This window comes from Corapipo altera, unplaced genomic scaffold, assembly GCF_003945725.1.
Source record: "Corapipo altera isolate COAL_440 unplaced genomic scaffold, ASM394572v1 56, whole genome shotgun sequence".
Lineage (NCBI taxonomy): Eukaryota > Metazoa > Chordata > Aves > Passeriformes > Pipridae > Corapipo > Corapipo altera.
The window spans coordinates 9,323,406-9,338,758 of record NW_020884896.1 but is presented as its reverse complement, the minus strand read 5'-3'; the positions used below and the strand labels follow the sequence as shown (position 1 = coordinate 9,338,758).

At 43.3% G+C, this 15,353-nt stretch overlaps 1 protein-coding gene across 3 annotated transcripts in view; it reads right to left on the bottom strand.

The window, feature by feature from the left end:
• The window catches only part of RBM20 (RNA binding motif protein 20), a 69,071-nt gene that overhangs the window by 12,288 nt on the left and 41,430 nt on the right, over positions 1–15,353 (bottom strand). The window contains exons 2-10 of one of the 3 annotated variants that reach the window (XM_027648030.1): positions 13,966–15,145; positions 12,258–12,319; positions 12,011–12,102; positions 11,577–11,668; positions 7,567–7,710; positions 6,536–6,667; positions 4,642–4,721; positions 3,148–3,835; positions 1,216–1,314 (exon numbers count right to left, since the gene is read on the bottom strand). In XM_027648030.1, coding sequence (XP_027503831.1) covers positions 1,216–1,314; positions 3,148–3,835; positions 4,642–4,721; positions 6,536–6,667; positions 7,567–7,710; positions 11,577–11,668; positions 12,011–12,102; positions 12,258–12,319; positions 13,966–15,145 — 2,569 coding nt within the window. The remainder of the gene's footprint in view (positions 1–1,215; positions 1,315–3,147; positions 3,836–4,641; positions 4,722–6,535; positions 6,668–7,566; positions 7,711–11,576; positions 11,669–12,010; positions 12,103–12,257; positions 12,320–13,965; positions 15,146–15,353) is intronic. The other 2 variants (XM_027648031.1, XM_027648032.1) reach the window with 2 other exon arrangements.

Below are 15,353 nucleotides of genomic sequence, written 5' to 3'. Positions count from 1 at the left end.
AGATTCTGTAACTACTTTGGGGATTACATTCTCTCCAGTCTCCTGCTTCTTACTTTTCTGTAAGCAGTAGAGCAAGGCACAACCTGTTACACTTTATTATGCAACTGATGCTATTGTGTGATACTCAAGGAAAAGAACCTCTCCCTTTCCTCTACCTCCATATCAGTGCAATGAAAACATACTGAACCCCAGTTGAGTCGCTGGGGTTTTTACTTGGCTGGACTAGGTCCTTTAAATTCCTATGGTGACTGAGAAAATGTGGCTTCCTTCTGCAGTCATTTCCTTCCACCAGCAAGAGTCCTCTGCCAGGGACTGTGCTGGTAGAGACTGGCCTAAACCTTCAGAAAAATCAGGTTTACAATTATACTCCAAGGTACATATTCTGAAATACCTCATTCATGCAGTTGTGGACTTGTAGGACTCAGACACTAATACTGGACTTCAGAAGTCTTAGAATTAAAAGGTATATGTTACTTCTAAGACACACTTGCAGCTTAGATTTCAACTCCCAGACTCCTTGTGTACACATAATCTATTAATAATCCGTATTCTCCTCCTGTTTGGCCATTCCCACACTTCCCCTCCTAGAATCCTAAAACAGCATGAAAACTCTGTGAGTTGACACTGTTCTTGCCAGGAGATCAGTTTTCTGCAGCAACAGATATCAATAGCTTCCATATCTGACCATCAACCCATGACCCTACAGATATGAAGCTGGAGGAATTCCAAGGACATTGCTCTCCCCGACCGTGATGCAGTAGCAGGGGTTCTGTAAAGGCATTATTTAATTAAAACCAGAAACAATCAGAAGAGGCTACTATCTATAGTTCATAGGGCCAATGCTCTGAAAAGTATCCATCATTAGTCCCCTCTTTCTCCACTAACTGACTCCATCTCCTATTTTTGGGCATGGTTTGCAAAGTTCCACGGTTCACTTGGGCATACATTCCTTACAGCTGCCAGTGCCAAGGGCTGTGCATGTGAAGCAATGTACATGGGCAAAGAGTAACTAAAAAAAGAGTTCTGGAGACTTCAGGAAAAGCTGTCCCTTAAAGCAGAGGTCAAGATAAGGCAAGTTAATTTAGACAACCTCCTTCTACAACCCCTTTACGTGTTTCTTCATGGGGGGTTAATATTTCATTTCGGAAAATGTGCTACCAAACCTGGGGTTTTACTCATTTGGTCATATAGCTGCACTAACAATGTGTCACCAACCTTCTCTTTTCTTGTGTTTTCCAGAACCTCTCCGGATTCTTTTGCTTGTTTATTATCTGAAGGTGAGCTCTTCTCTGGAACTTGCTCCTCTTTTTCAAGCTAAAATAAATACATATACACGTATAGCAACACACAGTGGTGCTCTAGTATGTTTCTATTCTGGGTTTAGAGAATCAAAGTCATTCACAAGGTCATATTCTTTATTTCTAAAGTTTATGCAAGTCAACTAGGCTGTGAGAAAAGGCATGAAAATTAGATTCCATCAGCAGAGCTGCACAAATAAGAATTAAGAAAAAGAATTTTAAACAAAATTAGAGAGGTGTAATTTATATCACAGAATTGACTAGAAGACAGGTGAGGGAGAATGTCAATTCATTAAAATTTCCAGCCTCCACTCCTCTGTTCTCTATGTATCTGTTATGTTGGCTCAGACATGGTAAGGAGAGCAGCAGTGTTAAAACTCTGCAGAAGACCTTAATAGCTTTGTTCATTGATGTAGGATCAGTTGAGAATTCAACTGCTTGCTTAGTTCATAACTTGGAAGAACAAAACCACAGTACTACCTGGCAGTTAGTAAAACAGGGGCAAAGCAACACGTGAGTTCAAGACATTCAAAACTACTTCTTCCTTATGAAATAAATTACTAGCAGTAGTCCCTGGAGAGATATGCCTTTAGCAAAGCTACTGTAAAATAACTTGAAAAACATGCAGAGGAGTGTGCAACACCAGTGATTTAGGATGCTGTCTGACATTTCTCTCTGACATCTCCTCCCAAGGAATCATACGTCACAGTGAAATATCAGCCAAAGGAGAAAGATGATAAAAGGTGGTACAAACACACATATCTGTGGCATGAGGTAGTGCTGCAGCTGGTACAGACCTGCTGAGTTATAAATCTAGAGATTTCCATCAACTTTGCCCTCACATGAGAAGAACAAACACAAGGTCAGCTGAAAACAACCGACAATGGAGCCCTGGTCAGCTAAGCAGCTCTGCATCCTCCCGTGCCAGCAGCCCTGGGGGTGGATGGTGGCAGTGTATCACTGAGTGGGAGCTGGGGGAGGCAAGGTGGCCAAGAGCCAGTAACCAGATCCCCACAGGGTGGGGATATGAGTATGGGCTGTACTGAGACTGAGCAAATGAGGCATCTTGATCTGTTCCCCCTCCCACTTTTTCCCAGTGGAGAATCAAATCCACAAACATTGCCACCTTACAACTGGAAGTATTTCTCCAGAGATCCCGTAAGTTTATAGGTAAGCTGATTCAGTGGTTCTGCCATGGGAGAAGATTCCTGCCAGCACATTGAAAGGAGTGGTGTGAATTGTCCCTACCACAGTTGAGAGTAGGGACATATGATTAATGGAAACCAATTCCTCTGTTGAGTTTTCCAGAAAGAAAATGTCTCATAGAAAGTTCATTCCCCATTTTAGTAGTGAAACAACCATTTCCACGTATCGTCCTACAAATATTGTGCACCTCTGTAAAATATCACTTAATTCTCAGATAACTCAATCCTCATTGAGTGGAAAGAGGTTATGGAGAGCAGCTATGGGTATTCTGCACAGACTTCGAGAGCAGGAGGGCAATTGCCCCTGTGCATACAATCTGCATACAAACAGTACACTGTCACTTGGTTTTGTTTTCAGCTGTCTGTCCCTATCCCCTCAGTGGTTACCCAAAGATTCTGTGCTTGACACAGAATGATAGTATACCCAACACTGCAATGCATTAACAGATCTGCATGATCTGGGCAAAGACATGGACAAGAGGACCTCCAAAGGTCTCTTCTAGGACTATACTCTGTGATTTTATCATGGCAAAACATTTCATGTCAGTGGCACAACACCTACAACATATGCTCTAAGATATTTCAGAAAATATATTACTTCAGCATTTACTTTCTTTTAAATACACTTTTAGATCTCTATTTACCTCATTCTCTGGTGGTTTGGTTTCCTTCACATCACTGCCTTCAGCAGCAGCATCTTCTTCTTGGTCTTTTTCGGCTTTCTTCACCTTATTCTTCTCACTTTGTTTTTGCCTGGAGCCCTCAGATGCTTTGCTGTGCTTCTGTTCAGCCACCTCCTCCCTGGCAGTGTCGTCGCTGTAAGAATGCCTGCGTTCCCTTAACTTTGCCTCTTCCTTTCTCTTAGATCTCCCAGGTACATCCTGCTGCTGCCTCTGAAACTTGTCAGATTTTGACTTAGAGGATTTTCGGTAATAGTCATCCTCCCTGTTCTTGTAGCCAGATAAAGGGTGAAGGGAGCCAGGGGAACCAGTCCTTAAGTATTTCTCTCGGTGTCCTCTGCCTCCTTCAAGCCGTTCATCCAAATCAAACTTGTCCAGCTGTCGGGAATAATGTTTCCTCTCGTGTACCCACGTGTCAGTCCTGTCCCTCTTCTCATCCCCATTCTCTCGCCATTCTCTGCTATCTCTTTCCTCTTCCCGTCGAGAATATGGGGACTGATCCCATGCCTCTCTCCCATTTCCCCAGTCAGTCCTGCTGGTCCCCATTGGGCTGTGTGGTGAACTGCAGGAAGTAAAGCTGGGAGTGTGGGATCGGGGTGACAGAGAGCGGCTGATGGGACTGCGAGAGCGGGGCCTGTCCATTCCATACCTGCTGCAGAGGGAAAAGGCAGCTGTTAACTGGCTGACCCACTGTTGACTACCAAGTTCTTGTACACTGGAAGCTCATGGGGACTGCCCTGGGGACTGCGAACCTGAGACCCCAGGCCTTTCACAGACATGCACTGCACAGCTGCAAACACAGTGAATAGGAGAAAAGGCATATTCACAGAGCTTAACCAAATCCCCACAGAACTGTCAAGAATATATTCATTCATTCTTAAAAGCATGTCATAGGGGTTTAGCACTGAAAGCTTATAATATGTTAATACCTTTACAATGACCCTAATGTCTGCACCCTGAATACTCACTCAGCTAGGGCATCTCTGAGACAGTGACAATGGCCACCTGTTTAAAAGAGATGTTTTAGGACTGTGATCTCTCTCCAATTTTGCTAGAAGGTCCAGAAGTCAGGCAGATCAGAAATGTACCCAAATACATTTTAATCTGAATCCACTCCTTCCCAGCAGGTCTCACAGCACCCCCACCCTTTATGCTTTTCACTCAACAGGGAGGAGAGCGGAACAGCTTCATTTCTGCGTTCTTCACATGCCAGGCGTACTTTCTGAGTCATCATCATCAGTAGGAAAGAGATCTTTTATTTTCATAACATGCACAGTTCCAATCTGATCTCATTATACAGGTCCTGTACCTACCACTGGACTATATAAAAATACGCACTATTCTATAAGTGAAATCCAAATTAGGAAAGCAAATGAAATAAGAGAGGGAAGCACAGGGATAATGCTTCTTCTACCTACAGGTTTACAGACTTCCAGTTCCAAACTGGAGAAACTTTACCTGTCCACTTCACGCAGCAGGTCCCTCTCCCTCTGCGAATGGATGTCCTGGATGATAGCAGCCACATTCTTACCTGGTTTCTAACAAAAACAAAGAAACTGCTTAGCATGCTGCACTACTCTCCAAGCTAATATAGGTGATTTGTCCTTCAAGAAACAGCACCCATGCATTCAATTATACTATTGCTCAGAAATATTTAGTTTCAGTGTTGTGGTTACACTCTTTTCTGCAGCTGGTTTCTCAATAACACGATCAAAGCGGTAAAATGATACAAATGGAAAGTTTGCTCCATTACGTTGTAGCACTGTCTCCTCATACTTGGCTGCTATGACAGGCTTTGAAAACTGGCTCGTCCTTCCTTGTTACACAATCACTACAGAGAATTTTCTAGGAACTGGATCTAAGAGAAAACAAAACAGACAATTTTTCTAGTATGGAATTAAATATGCATAGCAGCCTATCTCTCATCCTCTGGGAATGAACTGCTTCATCTCAGAGTCTGTTCATTCTGGAGTATAGCTCTAGAAGACCATGCTTAGATAGGAGAGCTTCAGAAAAGCCAAGTGCAAGAAAGATGTGTACTGGAGTGTTGATTACTCGAGATTCAAGATCATTTGTGTAGAATGCACTACACAGGCTGGAGTGCATGCAATTTGTCAAACACTTGGAGCATGCACAGCTGAGCAACATAATCATGCAGGAACTCAGCAGTTTGTAGTGGTAAATAGCTCATGCATATTCCCCCTTCCACATTGTGCTTTTATTTGTTGGCTTTCTTGCTCATGCAGAGCAAAGTAATTCCATAACCTGAAAAAACTGCCATTGAAAGAGCAGAAAAATCTTCCTGATATCTCGGCAAACCACCACCTCTCCTCGGTAACTCCTGCCTCTACGTCAAGATGCACAGCCTCCACCACCTAACATCTGAATCCCTCAATGTACCACACTTGGAAAGACTGACCTGGTTTATGAACTTCTGGCAACTCCTTTAAGTCTCCTTAAACCATTATACAGATACAAGAGAGAAAGAGACTTTCCCAAAGGTTAGACCAAACCATCTGAGTTACTTGTTTTTCCTCAAGGCTCATAAAAGGCCTCTTAAATTGGAACATTACAGAGCTGTTTTATAAAATAACTTCGTGCCATGTTAGTAAATACAATATGGAGCTTTTAAGCTCTGCATTACCAGTTCTGGTCCAAGTTACCATGAAATAAAAATACCCTCTTAGCATTACACATGGCAGTAGATAAGCCTTCATAAATACGCTCACAAGAGCAGTGATTTTTGGACATCACCCAGATGTCTACAACAGAACTGTCACACACTCTACAGATAAAGTCTAAAGGCTATTGCTCTGTTCTGACTCTATTTAAAAAAAAAAAAAATAAAAATTGTGTTTTTTAATTTAGGTCATTCACAAGAAGGAAATAAAAAGAAATCAATGTGCTGTTTAGCCATTACTGCTTGGTATCAAGATTGTACTATGGCTCAAGCATGCAAGCAGTGAAAAAGACATTGCTTCAGGCTTAATGCCTGACTAAAAGGACCAGACAACCTTATTTTGCTGACATCTTGTATCTTACACATGGCTGTGTTTTAGACCTTTTTAGACCAAGCAATGTGAGGAGAGAAGCTCAGAAGGGATTTTTGAAATGGTTTGAGTGGACTAGAGAAAATGGGGTCTCTTCCAAGAGTTAAAATTTAGAACAAAACCAAGCAGCTAAGTATAAAATATCATTCAAATATATTTGTTAATTTATCTTTCTTAGTTTCTTTTTCCATAATAATAAAGCTTCAATTAGAAGTCAGTAATCAGCAAAGACTTTTTTTAGATGTATTCTCCAGGACATGCCACAGAAACTCAGAAAATTTGATCAGGAATAACTATCTTACCTTCAGCTGCAATTCCTTGTATCTTTTAGACATCCTAATAAGTAACTTGTCATCATTTATCATAGCAGGTTTTTCTTTGTAGTACTGCACCATGGCTTGAGCTGCTTCACTGTAAGCCATTTCCAGAAAGGCCTAGCACAAATGGGGAGAACTTTACAATCTATTACATTATTAAAAATACGAAGTATAAGAGAGAAAAGGCAGCAAAATAAGTTTCCTTTAGATTCCTCCTATGAAAAACGTCTTGATAGTACAAAACTGGGTAGCTTTCCAGCCCTGAAGCTGAAACAGTAACATTCGGTCCCTTTCTCAGCCTTCTTTTAACTGCAAGAAATGTTTTCAAACCAGCTCTTAAAGCCAATATGTGACTTTAGAAGCCAGTTTAGTTAAAAACTGAATGACTGGTATCTGATCTTTCTTGACTGTCAGTGTTCAAGGCCAGGCTGGATGGGGCTCTGAGCAACCTGGTCTGGTGGAAGGTGTCCCTGCAGGGGAGTTAGAACCAGATGGTCTTTAAAACCCTTTCAACACAAACCATTCTGTGATTCAGTTATTTTGAAACATTACAATTTCAAACACTGACCACTGGCGTGGATTCTACATCCAACCATATTGTTTGCTGCAGGTTTGTGAGAGAAGATACTCTACTCTTACCAGCATACACCACTGGTACACTTAAGTTACTTAGGGCAGACTTAAGCTACCATGAAGAATAAGACAAGTCTGAAAGTAACCCTACTAAATGGCTAAGAGAAGGCAGTCAAGTTATTCCCTTTAAAAATATTATTAAAAGCACAGTTTTACAACACTTCTTCATTGAGATTTCTGTTTGGTTTTTTTTTAACAAGAACTATGAGGCAGTGGCCATGTTTGTGTCGGTTGTCATCTCATTCTGTGAACACCAACTGTTTTTTTTATTTTAGGAGTAGGCTTTATATATATAACTTCCTATTATAAAATAAGAGATTTTCCCCAAACACTCTGTCTTCAAGCCAATAGATGTCAATACTGGTGCCCTAAATGCACAGTACCTGATTAGTGGATTTCATGAGGATATAGTTGGTGACCTTTCCAAATGGGAGGCCCAGGTTAATGACATCATTCTCCGTGCAGCTTCCCTCAGGGAGGTTGCAGATGTGAACAACTCGACCCAGTGTAGATTTCCTCTGGGCAAACTGGGAAAAAAACCAACTCAAACCAATGCTTTTGTCTTAGATATTCAATCCACTAGATTAGATATTACATTTTTGCAAAAAATGCCCTCTCTGTGTACCTGTTATTAAGGACAAATATTCTTCTTTAAAAACTTGCATTTTAACATCCTGGTTTAGAAATACAAATGTTTAGAAATACATGTTTAACTGCAGTGCAGGTTGCAATGGAGTCTCCATCCCTGGATATTACAAAGCCTAGAGAGGATTTCTAGAGGAGATGCTCTCCTTCAAACAGGATTAATGATATTGCTGTAAAAACTAACTGCTCACTGCAGTCCCTGCTGAATTTATGGATGTCAGAAATCAGTTTAGGTGACTACAGAGGTGTTCAGGACAGCAGGGGCTGAATTTAAATCTTTCTTCCGCCATAGTGGAAAAGACTGGGCCAGGGGTAAAAGTGATCTCACTTAACTCGTGAGAGGACACACAGCTCTACCTCAAGTCAGAAAACCTTCTACTTGCCCCTCTCATTGCAACAACACGCAGTAGGAGGGACTTCTGCCCTGGGGGCACAGTCACCACTGGACACGTCTCCCAAATTGGTCACTGACAAGTGACCACGTCGCCCAGATTGGGCTGGCACAGGCCCATAGCACCGGAGTGGTAATTGCTTTCCAAGGGTGGAAGTCTATTTTAGAGTGCTGGGGCAGTTCCCAAAGAACTGCCCATCTCCCTGACATGGAAAGCAAGCTCTACACTCTCTATGCAAAGAGGCATCAGGGTATACCCAGACAGAAAGTTAATTTACCCCAGCTAATGACAAGCAACAGATCAGTCACACAGGATTAAATCTTTCCAGACTACTTCCATGTTTATGACCTCTGCTGTTAGGATTTTGCTGGATAAGTAACTCTACCTTCAATTAAAATTGTGCCATTCAAGGGAAGATGCAAATCACGTAATCTTGTGGGATCAAGTTCACCAGAGCCATCACAAATGTTTGGCTTGTCAGCAAGTTCACAAGTTACAGAGCTAATGTTATCTTATTTACACCTTCATCTCATTGCCTTCCTTCCAGGCTTCACCACTTAACCATTTGTGTATTTTTGCTGCAGCAAGACCCTGCATTATACAGTGGTCTGCTACTTAGCTTGTATCTCACAGAGCCTGCCCAGGTGTGTAAGGTAAGTCAAAGAAGTGCAAAAATCCATAAGTAAGATATTTTCTCTAGCAGAAAAATAACAAAGATCTGATCTTGAGGAAAAGATGAAGCAACTCAACTCCACTTGAACAGAAGTGATGTCTGTATGTATCTGGCAGGGCAGCATGTAGCACAGAACAGAAGAACACAACTATAGCTAGCAGAGGAAAAGGAAACAGCAAATGCAGCCCCAGTGCACAAACACTCCAGGTTACTGGGCATCTTCTGTTTATTTTGTTAGATCTGGTAAAAGATGGTGTGTAAGAGTCTATGGGACTAGAATTGGCTGTTCTCTATGTTGGCTCCAGAGCTCATGTTCCAACACACACTCCTCAGTACATTAAATCAAACAACTGTAAGTTGCTACCACTTCCCCACAATCGGCAATGGCTTAAATTAAAATGCTATGCCATAAACCTGCTGTAATTCATGATTAAGAAGTGGTCACATACTCATGCCAGAAGTCAACAGGCTATATCAAGCAATGATCTTGTCAGCTGATTGCAGTTAAATTGGATCTATTCATTAAATAGGGCTGTAAATCACAGCCAGAAAAGGAATACACAGCTTCCAAATCCACAATCAGGAAGTTAAAGGAGCTGTCACGTAACAGGTGTTGAATGCGTTTTTCAATAAGATTCTAAGTTAACTTGCTTTGTAACTGATGTCTATGGGGGTTTACCAATGCAGCTTTTACCAGTGATATTACAGAAAAAAAAAAAAAAGATGCACAGTAGAGATATGCACCTCATATAATTTGTAATATTATTTCACCAAATTATTACAGCTTTTTTTGTTTGTTTACTTCTTGTTTTTCAAGTTCTTTATCCCTTTCTTAAGCTTCACATGAATTCTTTTAAAGACAATAAGAAATGGCCAATCTCATCTCCCCAGTGCTAATGTCTCTCCATGCCTGAGTCAAGACTGGCAGCATTTGCCTTTTAAAGACAGATAGAGTTATTTGCAGATGGACAGCACAGAGCAAGCCCTTCCAGAAATCTGAACACTTTGTTTATGATTACATGCAGGGTCAAGTATAATCTCCCACTGCTCAGTTAAATGGCAGCAGCTTAGCTGAAAGTGAATACTACCGTGCAAAGGTGCAATAAATTATAAGCCACCTGGGTTGCAGAGTGAATGACAGCTGGCAAACTCGGTCTTAACACCTCTAATATAGCTCCCTGCTCATCTGATGAGCTTCTGAAGAAAAAGAGGATTTACAGGAAAATCAAAGTTATTGTTTCTTTTATCTCTCATAATACTGCAGGTCATTCGGGAGGAGGATTTCTGCAGGCAGCTTAAATGATAAATAGTGACAGATTCTAAGGAGAAATGACACTGGTATTAGCAGTAATTTCATTTGTTGAGAAGTTGACAGACATGATGAAAAGGAACATTCCTCTGCACCCGCTGCTACTCCACCTCTGACCTTGGAGGCAGCTGTCATAAGCAGCTCTGCTCTTTGCTCCCCTGCACACACAGTGTCTGTGACAGGCAGAAACTAAAACCCCTTCAAATAACCTCTTGCACAGTAAAACTGCACGGTAGAAAATTGGTTGGATTAAGGAAATCTGGATGACCTTCCTGTAAGCAATGCCTGTTGCAAACCGGAGTGGCACAGGGACACAACTCAGCCTTGCTTTTCAGAGTGCCCGAGACCACATCAGGATACATACACAAAAGCTAACAAGGTGAAAACTTGAACCCCTGGATTACTGCTGCTATTCCATGAACGCCCTAACATAAGTTCTTGGTGTCTCCAGCTTTAGCTGCAGCTTTCTGATATGTGATGAGTTTAATTTTAACCTGACAACTTTGTATTTTCATTATGAATATGATTCGCCTTTTTTTTTTTCCCCTTCTAAAATCTTTCTTTTTTGTTAGTGTAAGAACCAATTCTAATGTTGGGGGGTTTTTTTCTGGCATTTTTTGATTAGAGCTAGGAATTCAAGCATGCATTAGAGCAATAAAACTGGGGACCTGTATTGAATGCAGGGTGGGGACCAGTATTGAATGTAGGGTGGGGACCAGTACACCTAAACCATGGAAGGCTCTACACCAAAGCAAACTTGCTGATAGGCCGGCAGCGGCAGCAGATGATATAAATACTACACTAAAAGAAACTAAGGAAAAGTTAGTCCAGTATAATGAACTGATCTGGAACCTCCAGGTGAATAACAGCGAAGCTGCAGCCACTATCTTTGCCACTACTGCAACCCGGGAGGACGACCCCAGCGTGGGAGAGGCAGAGAGCAATTGATATAAATAAATAAGCAGAGAAATAGAAGGCTGCTTGATGGGATAGATACTGAGAGTAACTAAAGACTAATCCAAATATTCATTCCAAGCTGAAGCTGACCTCCCTGGGTTGAAACGACTCAGAAAATGAGGGAGAAAGGTCAATGGGATACCCACTAAAACTATTTACCCAGCTGCCCAAATCTCCCTGATTAAGAAAACAACTTTTAGCACTGGAAAACAAACAAAACAAAACAAAAACTACAATCAAGCTCATATTTGGCCAAAATCAAAAGCATAAAAGAGCTGCAGGGAAGTTGAAATAACAGACTGAATATTCAGATTATTGTTTGAAAGGAAGCCCTCAGGGTTTAAATTCCAGTAAGCAGAAGTGACTTCTACAAGAGCCTTGACACAGAGATCAGTTTGCTTAGGTACTCACTCTTACCCCTGATGGAGGAGAAGAAAATGTAGGACCTGGCTGGCCAAAGGATCTTGCTGGCGTAGTGATAAAAGATGTGCCGACATTTGGTGGATAATCTAAATAATGGATTACACACATGAAAATCTTGACTAATATTAACTGCATTAATGTGCTCATTAAGCAGTGCCCCATTTACATAATAAGTAATTTCATAGCCTCTGCACCAAATTATACACTGTTTTGTTGTACTGTAAAAAACAGTCACTGTTTGAAAGAAAAATAAATTCATACTTAGAAAGACACAGTACTGGCTTTTAGCCTTTCTGTGTACAACCTCTCAAAATTTTTCCTTGGAAACTTTTATCACTTTTCATTAAAAAAGCCCACTTCTCCCCAGAAAGTGAATTCCCTTTCAATCAAAAGAACTGGTTTTAACTATTGCACATACAACCATTTACCTTCGATACTAGGTGGATTGAAAACTGCTGCATTATTTGGTGATAAATGCAATGTTCCATCTGCTGAGCTTAACATACACCGGATACCAGTGCTGGAAAAGAAAGAAAAGAACTTTAGAAGCATGCATAACATGCCATAAATATTCAAGCTTAATTATTAGGCAGCAAATTCCCAGTGTAAAGCCACTGAATAAGCAACGCTCTGTTAGCAGTTCAGTTTGAAGAGTGACTCTAAAATAATACTTACTTATCTGAAAAAGCCATACATTTTTGGATGTGAAGACTTCCCTTAATGTGCTGATCCCAGTCCTATGTTGAAACAAAGAAATGATGAGCACAGGAAAAATCCTGAGACAAATTTAAAAGAGATTATTCCTCTGTTCATTTTACCTTATTCTAAAACCAATACTGAGATGCTGAAGATCAAACCATGTGATGCTGAAGCCAAGCATCCAATGCATTATTATTTATCCAATGCATTATTATTCATCCAATGCATTTTCATTATTTGTAGGTTAAATTATAGGTTACTTTACAAAAGCAGAGCTTCTCTGTATTTACTTTTAAATTCAGTATATTTCAATTAATTACTTCACTCTAGCTGAAGAGCTCATCCTGCAAGGTGCTAAGCACCCTCAACTCCTGCAATGTCCATAAAGAAGGTGTTCAGTACTCAGGGAAGCCACAATGCTGCTTATTATTTCAATAGATTAGCAGCATTTGTCAAGGTACATTCAGCTATTTACACTTCTATGATCCAACTGAGGTAGTGCATTAAACACCATCTAACACCCACCGAAACTCACTGTAATAACATTTCCCCTGCTTTTTATAAATGTTTAATGAAAAGAAGAAATGCCCAGCATGCCCTACACAGGGGCTACTTCAGCCTAGCCCTGTAGCTGCAGTAATCACAGCAAACCCTTTTGCAAGCAGTTGCTAAAAGAGTAAAAGGGAAAGCTGAAAGCAAATATATTCAAATATCCCAAAGCCCCAGGGTGTGTAAGTATCAGGTACTACTTCATTTGCTGTCCATTTTCCTTTCTACATACATGCTGTTGTCATTTTATTTTCAGGCCACCACGAGCATGAGAATACATGCCTTTGTGGTTAGGTGCTGGTCCTGTGATATGATAGAAAAGGTCACAGGGACTTGTACAGGGCTCACCAGGAAAGCAGAACAACACCAGCCAAAGCCCACAGATAGCTGTGGGGCTCAGAGAGCCACAAAAGCGGTCATCTCCAGACCTGATCTATATAACATGACTTAGCACACAGGCTCTCTGGGGATCTGGGAAGCTGCTTCTCGAGGGTGAGGTTGAACTTGCAGCTCCCTTGGCAGTGTAACAGAGAAGTAGGAACACGGTGTGGACCACATGTTCTGAGCAGCTTCTTTGCTTCCAGGCCAAAGTTGCTGCGGACCTTGAGCCCTAAATTTTCCTGAGACATACTAGGAGGAAGAGATCCCAACAGAGGAATTATTAAAATAATTTTATCAAAAAATGTGCTGATTTGTGTAAGCAAGCTGCTTCCACAAAGCTCTTAGGGAGAAGCCCTTGGGATCAGAAAGGGAGAAGCAGATGAAACTGCAGATGTGGGGTTACAACAGTGGTTTGAGAATTGGGGGATCAGCTTCAAGCTCCTCCCCGCCTCGCTCTGGGCCCATGAGGTGAGCTGTGACCTCAGCCCAGACCTCATGCCAGCGCTGTAATCTCACCATCTTTCACGGCAAGATGCGGAACAAAACCAGATCTCAAAACCCCAGTAACTGCCATGAAACAGATGCACAACACCCTAAGCCGAATTATGACTCTCTGTCTCTGCTTCTCTCAGGGCACCTCGGCTGTGATGGACACTGGCAGTGAGAGGTGGCAGGAGCTGATGGTCAGATCAGCCACCTTGTAGCCTGTTCAAGGGTCTGAGCTGTGCCCCAGGGATGCCCTAAAACCACCCACCTTGAGATCGAAAATCTTCTTGTCGCACAGGGCACAGACGTGGGGGAAGTGGAGAGGGACCACGCCACGGAGGTCGCCCAGCTGGTGTGGTGGCAGGGAGCGAGTGGTCAGGTCGGGCACGCCGCTGCTCCGCTCCTCCTTCTGCCTCATGCGAGGGCTGCCGAAGCTCTGTGTGCTGTGGTTGAGGCGGCCGAAGGCGGGGGGGGCGGCCGCGCTGAACTTTGTGTCAGGTGTCGGCTCTTCGGGGTTGTACAGCTCGTTTCTTATTTCATACTGCTGCTGACTCGCTGACGGCCACAGGCTGTCGCTGGGCATGAGGTCAGGCTTGTTTTGGCTGGGGAAATTAGGGATATTTTCCCACTGGTTGCTTGTACCACTGCCATGCAAGACGGGGCTGGGATCTCCTTTCGAATGGGAGCTGGTGTGCGGGTCGCTGGGGAAGGCCCGTGCTGCCCCGTGCTGTGCTGCCGCCCCGTAGGACTCCTTGGGAAATGCTGCCGACGCCTCATGCTGCAGCTGGCTGGGAGCCCCGAAGTGACCCTCGTAGCGTGGCCCTGCTGCTGAGGCAGTGGTGTGGGTCCCACCAGCGAGGAAGCTGTGCTGGCTGGACTGGTCACCCTCTGAGGTGTACGCCTGAGGGGTGGCCGTGGCAGCATTTTGCTTGTTGTACTCATAAAAGCCCCCTGCAGCAGCGGATGTGGAGGCACCCGCCTTGTTGAGGCCCACCACCACGGGTTGCTGGCCAGACGTTGGAGCCATGACACCTCCAAAGGGGCTCATGACGATGGCATTGGGGGCCTGGGCCTGGACAGGCCCCAGGCCGCTCCCCGGCGTTGCTAAGGCCGGGCTCTGGGCAGGAAAGGCAATGCCGCTGGAGGGGAACCTCGTGCCGGCAATGCCGGGCCCCTGTGGTGGCCCCGCAGCGTGGCCCTGTGGGGTGTTCATCACGGTGGGGTGCCTCAGCTGGTTGAAGAGTGGCTGGGACATGGCCACTTTGGAGAGAACCTGGTTAAGGACGGTGGCAGCAGCTGGGTTGTTGGTAACGGCCGTCTGAGCCAACTTCAGCCTGTGGAGCGTGAGCTGCGCCTGGAGCTGGGCCAGCTGCAGGCTTGCTGGTGAGGGGAGCAGGGGGTTCGGGGCGCCAACAGAGAATGGGCTCTTTTCCAGGAGCTTGGCAGCACTGCAAGGGATAAGGATTTGGGTTAGCCGAATTCACCCCCACATCTACCTACACTTGTCTCATCTTAAAGCCCAGCATGGGATACACAGCTGCTTCCAGAGATTTAGCTTACCTAAACTCAGAGAAAGCAAGAGGGTGACTGAGAACATATCCATAACAAGCCATCTTCCCTTCCACATCTGCTGCTGCAACCCTTTCAGTCAAAAAG